General features: G+C 52.1%; 1 protein-coding gene across 1 annotated transcript; it reads left to right on the forward strand.

Annotated features, from left to right (window-relative positions):
- Positions 1–7020: 7020 nt before the first annotated feature.
- LOC309973961 (dipeptidase 2-like) lies at positions 7021–9828 on the forward strand (the record flags this gene model as incomplete). The annotated part of the gene is given in 8 exon segments (XM_082858431.1): positions 7021–7179; positions 7505–7631; positions 7923–8052; positions 8275–8363; positions 8367–8416; positions 8717–8786; positions 8907–9083; positions 9463–9828. Coding segments are annotated over 8 exon segments (1035 nt in total). The 5' UTR covers positions 7021–7153.
- Positions 9829–10131: the final 303 nt, after the last annotated feature.

Genomic DNA, 10131 nt, shown 5'->3' on the forward strand with positions numbered 1-10131 from the left:
AAATGCTGGAGAGGGTGTGGAGAAAAGGGAACCCTCTTGCACTGTTGGTGGGAATGTGAATTGGTACAGCCACTATGGAGAACAGTATGGAGGTTCCTTAAAAACCTACAAATAGAACCACCATATGACGCAGCAATCCCTCTGCTGGGCATATACCCTGAGAAAACCATAATTCAAAAAGAGTCAGGTACCAAAATGTTCATTGCAGCTCTATTTACAATAGCCAGGAGATGGAAACAACCTAATTGTCCATCATCGGATGAATGCATAAAGGAGATGTGGCACATATATACAGTGGAATATTACTCAGCCATAAAAAGAAACGAAATTGAGCTATTTTTAATGAGGTGGATGGACCTAGAGTCTGTCATACAGAGTGAAGTAAGTCAGAAAGAGAAAGACAAATACCGTATGCTAACACATATATATGGAATTTAAGAAAAAAAAAATGTCATGAAGAACCTAGGGGTAAGACAGGAATAAAGACACAGACCTACTAGAGAATGGACTTGAGGATATGGGTAGGGGGAAGGGTAAGCCGTGACAAAGTGAGACAGTAGCATGGACATATGTACACTACCAAATGTAAAATAGACAGCTAGAGGGAAACAGTCGCATAGCACAGGGAAATCAGCTCAGTGCTTTGTGACCACCTAGAGGGGTGGGATAAGGAGGGTGGGAGGGAGGGAGATGCAAGAGGGATGAAATATGGAAACATATGTATATGTATAACTGATTCACTTTGGTATAAAGCAGAAACTAACACACCATTGTAAAGCAATTATACTGCAATAAAGATGCAAAAAAAAAAAAGAACACTTGAACAATTTGGGGTTTTTTTTGATGTTTTAGTTTAAATTTTATTTCCTGCCCCCAAACATCCATTTAGCACCCCCCAGGAGAAGGAAAAGGGGATGTGATTAGCAATAGAGAGAAACTTTCTTCACAACAATGGCCATGGCAAGCTTAGGCACTTTGGGTGAAATCTCTGTGGGAAGTACTGGTAGAGGGATAAAAGCCAAACTGACACAGAAGTATTGCTTGCTGTGCATTTCCAGGCTCTGTCTTCTTTCTCATCTCTTGGTGTCAGGCGGAGGAAGAGGAGAAAAAGTTAAACTTTTCTTATAAACTGGCAGAATAAGCTTATAATATCCTCTCACTGTCTCTGCATAGGTTCTAGTCTCTGCAGCACTACATAAGCCTTGCCCAAAGTAATGAACAGTTGAAAGTCAAATGTAACACTTCACCAAACAACGTAAAAATGCTTGCACACTGGAAAGGATTAAGTTGCAGAGAACACAAATGGACCCAGAGCAACTTTTGCCAAAAGAGAATATTGTGCTAAATGTACAGCCATAGCTCTTTTCCATATGAAGCAACAGTCAGAAGGATAAAAGAACTTGGTCAAAATCACACACGTAAGTAGGACAGAATCTGGTCTGACTGTCATAAGGGCTGTGCTCTTTAACACCCAGGCTAGCTTTTCTGAAATCTGATTCATGCATAGAATAACTAAACACCTCTGTTTGCCTTGAATATTCCCTGTTTATACGTATGCCTGCTGCAGTTTCTCATACTGCCCACTTTGACTCCCCAAAGCAACTGAGAATACACAATAATTTGGTCACTCTATCCATGGACCACTGTGGTGGGACTGCCCAGGAAGCTTATTAAAAGTGCAGCTTCCTGAGCCCTACTCCACATCTAGATAAGTTTTCTTAGGGTTGGCCCAAGAATCCAGGTACAAGTCTTTTTAAGTGCTTTTGTGGAACCCCACAGGTGAGTCTCTCACTCTTGTAAGTTAATAAACCATGTATTCTGCCTCCGCCAGATGCCCAGCCAGGTCCTGTTAAGGTAGGAGTTCCCCCACCACATCAGAGGGATGCTCCCAGCCAAGTAATCTCTGGAGCCTTGGAGAGTCTGAATGGTCTCATGCTGGCCCACCTGCTCCTCCAGAGCATTCCCCTTCACAGTTTACATCCTACCACTCCCAAAGGCAGTCTGCTCCAATGGGGCCTGACTTCGTGTGTCCTAACGTGCACCCGCTGATTCAAGCCGTTTAGGAATAGAAGGTGCTGTGGTTCTCCACCAGGGTGGCCCAACCTCTAAAATGGTAGTTGAATCAGTCTCTACCTCCTGGACACATCGCCTCTGCAACAGCCCCAGTAAACGAATGTCCCATCTTTGCTTTTTCAAGGTCGGCAACAGGGAGTCCCCTCCTAATGAAGGTTCTCTCTCATTGCCACACTATCAAAGGCTGCCCCAAATGTTCCTTCCTGTGAACCTGATCAGGCTAAGGGCAGAGTTGTTTCTTTCCTTCTCTGAGTCGGACCAAATCGTCTTAATGACACCTCTTCACACTGTTGACCATGTTTTTCATGGGAGCTGCTGCTGAGTCTTTATCTCATCCTTTCATGGTAGAGAGAGAGAGAGGATTCTAATGAATTTTACTTCCAGGGGAGAGGGGAGTGTTAGGATTATGGTGTCATTTTGTATTATGTCCTTTTGTCATGAATTTGTTTTCAATTTCATGTTAAAATGGGCCCACCATTCCCACTTTGTGAGGTCATTCAGCACCCTCATTTCGCATCTTTAACATCTCTCTCAGTATCACTTGGAAATATTTGAAATGGCATGAGCTTGTCTTCACATTCCTATCAGCTGTAAATCTGGAGCCCCCAAATGAACCTAACCATTGAGCAGAACACCTCTGCACTACCTGTGTAACACTGGGTAGGCCCCTTAACCTGTTGGTTTTTTTTAAGTCCTCAGTTGTAAAATTGTGAGGGTGCTATGAATTTATATTTGGGGCAGGACAAGGTCGAGAAGAGTGTGTCTTTGCTTTTATTCTTCCAAACTGGAATGTCTTCCCTCTCTTCCCCGTGGGTCCAAATCTCACTTGTCCTTCAGGCCCACTGCCAAGGAGCCTTCCCTGATTCCCCAGGCCACACAAATCTCTGCCTCTTAGGGTCAGTGCCATACAAACTAGCTGTCTCTTACGTTAATCTTGCCTCTCAAGCCAATCTCAGAATGTGGGTCTCTCTTGCCCTCCTGGGGCCCCTGGGGATTGGCTAGCCCACCAGCATGCCCCAAATGCAGTGTCTACTAGACCAGGGCATGGGTGGGAAGGCCCATGTGTGAGGGGCCAGGCAGAGTACCTCAGCCTCCACTCTGCTCTCCTCCACAAAACTGTCCCTCCTCCTGAAGCCTGCCCTGCAAGTCATAGGTTCCTTATATGACCTCACTGGGTAGTGATGCCCTCACAGGCCTTCTGACAGTTTCCATGGCAGGGTAACTATGCAAACGTGCTGTCCTCAGAGAAACTTCCCTACATTGGAGGGAACTTCTTTCCCTGGAGAAAGTTCTCCACCAGATACCAATATCTTTGTTTGTCTGAGAGAGAATATCTGACCAGATCTTCTATTTACTGTAACCTGTCCACTGTTCCTTGGGAGGGCAGTGCAGCAGGTACACCGAGACCAGGCACCTGTACAAGATGCATGGTATACACACAACCTCCCCTGGCTGCCACATGTTCCTGTGGGGCTTGCCCACCACATACACCTGAGCACTTTCCCAGCTCTAAGTAATACCAGTGACCTGGGACACTTTCAGTGACCCACAGTGCTCACTGCTGAGGACAAGTGAAAGGTCATCCCTGGACAAGTGTGCAAGACAGTTCTGAGCTTTATAAATGTAGCCTTCCCCTTTGGGCTACAGGATGTTTCCATTCAGACTCTTTCCTTACTGGCCTCTTAGCAAAAGACAAGTGCATTTTTCTTGGCAAATGGTAAATGGAGCAGTTTGAGGAAGAGGGCCATTCTTGAACCGCACCTTCAAACGCAGGCACCTCTGTGCTATCACGTAGGCGTCTATATCAGTCCCCTCAGACACATCCCATACTGAGTTGCTGAGTACTAGGGGAGAGGGTATTGCCATATTGATGGGAAGACCGGAAGAACCAAGGGGGGTGATGAAGTGCTAATGAGACTGGAGGGCTGAGGAGATGGTGTCCCAGGAGGCTGGGTTGATGTGAGCCTAGACTTGGTACCCAGAACCCGGTTCTGAGTCTCCTGATCACTCTGCCTCAGTATTTGGCCTTGTTCTAATCTACCTAAAAGTATCAGAGGGCTAGACTTCAGTGCGGCTGCAACAGGCAGTATACATGGGGCCCAAGAGGGGTTGCCAAGGTGGGCGGGGTTCTTAACCAATTTATATTAGATTATTTTTTCAAAACTTGAAAGACATTTCCATTAAAGCCTCAGAAGTGACAGACTGCAAGAAATGTTTTCTCTGTTGTGGAAGGGAGAGATGGAGAGGATCATGATTGCCATTATTTTCGGGTTCTACTGTTTTCCCTGGAAATGGTGAAGAGACTTCCTCATCTGCTACAGCCGTAAGCTCTAGGGATTGCTTTTGCAGCCAGTGTCCCTTCTCTTGGGACCAATAGAGGTGATGGGCCAAGGCTGTGTTTTGGATGTCAAGTAGATTAAAAGGTCTTCAGCCAGAAACTGGGAGAGACCTGAGAGAGGGAAATTCTGGCAGGAGACTGTGCACAGCAGAAGTGACTGATCAGTTCTGATTTTCTTTGCAGCAGCAGTGGCTCCCGTTTCTCGTCCTACACCTGGTCACTACCATGTCCTCTACCGCTGGTGTGGAGAAACGCAGTTGGGCCAGCATGGGGAGACATACTGCCTGGTTGGTGGCTACCAGGCCTACGGGGATGTTCCTTTGGCCACTCCAGCAAAGGTGGAAGCAGAGAAGCCAGTTCCCAGACGTGCTCCCAAGAGAAAGCACTCTCCGGAAATGCCAGACGAAGACCTGGGTTGCTCCAGACCCAAAATCCGGCAATTGTAGCATGGTGCCAGGAGTTGGACCCCACAGAATCTTGCAGGTGAGCCATCCTGAAGAGAGGGCAATGGTTTAACTGCCTAAGGCAGCGAATGCCTCTTCCTGCAGTGACCCCACCCACACACCCACTGCCACAGATTAGAACCTGTGTCGTTCTGTCTGAGCCTTCCCCAGCCAGGAGCCTCCTTCTACACTAAACGGCCATAAGCCAGGAGCCTCAGAAACCGAGGTTTGTTTTGAGAGCCTGCCCTGAACATCCCAGGGCTGAAGCTGGCCTGGAAGAAAACCTGACGTTCCTCTGCTCAATCCTCAGGGGCCACTTTGTGAGCTGAAGTAAGCAAAGTCTATGCTCTGCTAGCCAAGGAGGATGCAGGAGCAGAGACAGGGTGCAGAGAAGCCTTAGCAGTCTACCACATGGGCTCCTGCCCTGAGCCATTGTCAGCGGCCACCACCACAAACCAGGGGGGAGCTGGGATTTTTGAAACAGAAAGCAGCAGTCTGTGGCTTCCCAAAGAGCCTCCTGCCTGGGGTGTCAGGAGGTAGGATAGAGAGACCCAGGAAGGCCAGCTCCCTGAAGCAAGAACAGGATGGAGAGTCAAGCAGCACGCACCCTTCCCTGAGGTTCACATGCTCCTTTATTGCCAGCCCTTTCTGTCCCCAGTGGGGTCCCTTACTGCTCAATAAAATGTTTTTGTGTAACAGATTTCTAGAGTCACCAGTGCTCAGACTTAGGTCACTACCCCTGTGCTAGGCACTCCTGCCACCCGGGAAAGGTTCCGAAGGTGGAACAGCTCCAGGGGGTGCCAGGGATCAGAGGAAAAACTTGAGAGGCTGGGGATGAAGGAGTTTGGGCACAGCCCCTAAAGCATCTCAGTGGTTGAGCTTCTGTGAGAAGGCACATCCCCAGTATGTGTGTGCGTGTGTGTGTGTGTGTGTGCGAGCGCGCGCGCGCTGGTGGGAGGGGGTCCCTAGAGGAGGCAGCTGGGGGAGGGCCTGAGGCTGGAAATGGGGAATGGCGTGCGGCCTCTGAGCAAGCGCAGGCACTTAGCCCTTGAGGTTTCTGGGGAAGCTGGAGCCACACGGGCCACGAGATGAGGCAAGCGTAGCAGCAGAACCCAGGTGCCAGGTCTTCCTCAGAACCTATACTTCTCCACGAGGCCGGGCCTTCCACGCTGAGGTAGGAGGGATCCTGGCCAGAAGGTCAGCCAGCAGCTCTGGGAGGAAGGTTGCTGCGGTGGGGGCTCTGCTGCCATGGAAACGACTTCATTTCCTTCCACTCAAATAGCCTGCTGACTGGCTTCCTGCTCTGTTGAGTAAAAGGGTCGCTGACTCTCCCCAGAAGGTTGTTCAGTTCACATCCCAGAAGTCCCTCTATTCAGGCCCTGGGGAGGTGTAGCGACTCCTGAGGGCGCTCTTTCCTGAGGCTGGCTGACAGAAGTGGGGGAGTTTCCTGATGGTTCCCAGGTGCTGGTTGAAGTGCCCAGAGAATGGTCATGCAGGTTGGGGAGTCAAGTAGGTGGAGAGAGAAGGTCGGGGGCAGAGGGCCCCTTCCTGAATCCAGAGCTCACAAGGTTACCCCCCCATTTCCAGAAACTATCTCTTCCCCCACACCAGCCTCCATGGCCCAGTACCGGGAAACCGGGAGCCCAGAGCACGTGTGGACACAGAGACACTCGCACGCAGCCGTCGGGGTGGGCGGGGCCGGCTGCAGGCAGATGGGGACGAGGTGTGCTCCCGGGAGGCCTCGGGCTGAAGGTGGCCCTCTGAGAGAAGCACCCCAGCTTGAACAGGAAGGTTAGAGGTGGGGGAGAGCAACCTAGGGCGCTCCCTCGGAGCAGTGGGAGTGGGAAGAGGGGCGGGGGCGGAGGGAACCCGCGATGGGAGGCGAGTGGGCTGTTAGCAGAGGCCAGCTTAGCCCGCGGGAGCTGCCTCTGAGCAGGGGGCGGGAGGGCAGTGCCGCCCTGTGGCTGCCGGGCTTCGCGGATCGCGGCTCTCCCCACACGGGTCGCTGGGTCCTGTGCCTCTGTATCCCCTCCCTCACCCCGCCCCCCTCGCGAGGCCGCGCCGCTGGGTGGCCTGAGTCCACTGGCAGAACCCCATCGCCCGCCCCTCTCAGTCCCGCCTCTGCCCGCCTGCCTGGCCCTGCGCAGCTTGCGGCCCGGGGAAGGTCCCCGCGCACTCAACCAGCGGCCTCTGCTGTGTCTGCTGCTCCTGCTGGGTCTGCTGCTGCGGCAGGTAACCCGTGCAGACCCCGCCGGGCACCTCCGGCACCCCAAGTCCGCGGGAGCGCACGCGGGCCCTGATGCGGGACTTCCCGCTTGTGGACGGGTGGGTGGCTGCAGTGTGTGCGGGCTGCTGGGGGCCGGTGGGGGCCTAGCCTGGTCCTGGGCAGGGGAGGGGGTCCGGAGCATGCAGAGCTAGTGGGGAGGCTCCCTCACACCACCGCTGGATGTCCTGTCCATCATCTACAGATGCCCTTCCCCTTCTCTGTCATCCCCTCCCTGGTGGGAACCCCTCAGCCCAGGCCGCAGCTGCTCCATAGTCTGTGTGACAGTGTGAGGTGGGGACACCCAGGCTGGCCCAGGCCTGGCAATGTGTCCTGCCTGATCTCAAGACCTAAGGAGCCCACCCATTTGCCTTGACCTCCCTCCAGCCACAACGAGATGCCCCTGGTCCTGAGGCAGTTTTATCACAACGGGCTACAGGATGTTAATCTGCGCAATTTCAGCCATGGTCAGACCAGCTTGGACAGGCTGAACGATGGTCTCAGAGGTGCCCAGGTACCAAAGGGACACACAAGGTGCCACCATGGCTGCTGGGGAATGTGGGGCCCTTTGGGGGCCTCAGAGACCACAGGTTAGTCACATTGGAACTAAGTTACCACAGTGACCTAGAAAGTGCCATGCCATGGATGCTGGGGGCTACAGGGGTCACAGTGAGCCAGCCTGACGGGCATCCAAGTACCACAGAGAAAGCAACGCATTACATGTGACTTCCGGGCACAGTGAGTGCTGTGCCAGCTGAGCCCCAAGGAGTTCCAAAGCCCAAACTAAGCCCTGGCCTTCCCTCAGTTCTGGTCAGCCTACGTCCCATGCCAGACCCATGAACGGGATGCTGTGTGCCTCACCCTGGAGCAAATTCACCTCATCCGCCTCATGTGTGCCTCCTATTCTGAGCTGGAGCTTGTGACCTCAGTTAAAGGTAGACGGGAGACTTCCTGGTGGTCCAGAGGTTAAGACTCCACGCTTCCACTGCAGGGGACTCGGGTTTGATCCCTGATGGGGGAACTAAGAGCCCTCATGCTGTGCGGCACGGCCAAAAAAACAAACAAAAAAAGTAAACAGACTGGTGGTGGTAGGTGTTAGGGACTTCAGTAAGCTTCCCCTGCCTCTGAAAATGATCATCTGACCTACCTGCCCTCAGCTCTCAACAATAGCCGGAAGTGGGCTTGCCTCATTGGTGTGGAGGACGGCCACTCACTGGACAGTAGCCTCTCCATCTTGCGTACCTTCTAGGCGCTGGGTGTGCACTACGTGACACTCACCCACACCTGCAACACGCCCTGGTGAACACAGTGCAGGAGGTAAGGGCCCAGTGAGGCAGGGATCTGCCCAAGATCACGCTGGGGCCCAAAGCAAGTTTACCCCTGGGATCCGGCCCTGAACCTGGGTGGGGAGGGGAATGGAGGTTTGCAGAACAAGACTGAATCCCCAGAAGGGCCCTCCTACTACCAGGCACAGCCCAGTTTGGGTCCCTCCTCTTGCACCAGGGAGTTGCAGGTGTAGACGGTTCGACAGATCCTCTTTCTAGGCTCTGGTAGCCAAGTCACGGCCACCAGTCAGACTGCCCCCTGGCCATCCTGCAGGGCACAGAGCTCAGCAAAGGGTATCCGCCCCTTCTACAGCAATGTCAGTCGGCTGACCGGCTTTGGCGAGGTAAGAACCCAGGTTCCATACCCTGCCCCACATGAATGTACAGCCCCACCTGTTCCCTACAGATAAATGCACACAAGATAAATGCAGCCCTGATGCCCTCTCCCCATCCTGTCCCTGCAGAAGGTGGTGGCAGAAATGAACCGCCTGGGCATGATGGTGAACTTGTCCCATGTCTCAGATGCTGTGGCACGGCGAGCCCTAGAAGTGTCACAGGCACCTGTCATCTTCTCCCACTCAGCTGCCCGGGGTATGTGCAAGAACACTCGGAATGTTCCTGATGATATCCTGCAGCTTCTGGTGAGAGACTGCCCTGGCCCTCAAAGCTAAAGCAAGAGATTCAAACCAGGAGCCCTTGGACCTGAGCCTCTTCTTCCTCAATTTCCTCAAACCCCAGGTTAAATATCTTCTGCCCCCAAAACCCATGGTCCACAGCCCCTGAACTCTTGAGCCCTACGTGGGGGTCTAGGTGGTAAGATACTCCTCCAAACCCAGAAACCCAGGGCCAAGACACCACCCAGACCAGGGCTGCGGCTCCTCCATTCACACAAACCCAGAGAGGAGACGACTCTGACCTCAAAGCCAGGGCTGAACACCTTCGTCACAGGGGCCGAGAGAGTGAACAGGCAGGTGGCTGTGCTGGGGGCCAAGCTGACTGTCCACCGGTTCGCCCCTGCAGAAGAAGAATGGTGGCATCATGATGGTGTCCTTGTCCGTGCGGGTGCTGCAGTGCAACCCGTTAGCCAACGTGTCTACTGTGGCAAGTGAGCCTCACCCTGGGCTCTCTGAAAACTCTGATTTGGAGCTGAAGCTGGGTCCAAATTTGGGGAGGACTTCAGAAGAGCCCCAATGGTTTGACCCACCTGTTGGCAATAGGTACAGCTCCCAAAAACCCAATAATGGACGGTACACAGCATCTTGGTGCCATGTGGAACTGGAGCCACAGAATCAAAACTGCGATACTGATGGGTATCAGGGAGGCTGTCAGACACTGCTTTATGTCAAAAACATAAAGAAAATATCCACTATCAGAACTTTTGTTTGACTGACTTTTTTTCACATCTTTGACAAAATTCGTGAAGTTGTGAGTACCACAAGTGTCATTACACTTCTGTTCAAGATGTAATCTCTGGCTCAGAATCATTGTTTAGCTTCTGTATATTATATATGGTATAATACAGACCTTGCAGTATACAAAGCTCTGTATTAGTCTGTTTGGGCTGTTATAGTGAAATACTATAGACTGAATGACTTAAACAGCAGAATTTTATTTTCTCACAGTTCTGGAGGGTGGAAGTCCAAGATTAAGGTATTGAATACCATAAGAATTGGTTTCTGGTGAGAACAA

The sequence above is a fragment of the Leucopleurus acutus genome, assembly GCF_964270905.1.
Source record: "Leucopleurus acutus genome assembly, chromosome: 17".
NCBI lineage: Eukaryota > Metazoa > Chordata > Mammalia > Artiodactyla > Delphinidae > Leucopleurus > Leucopleurus acutus.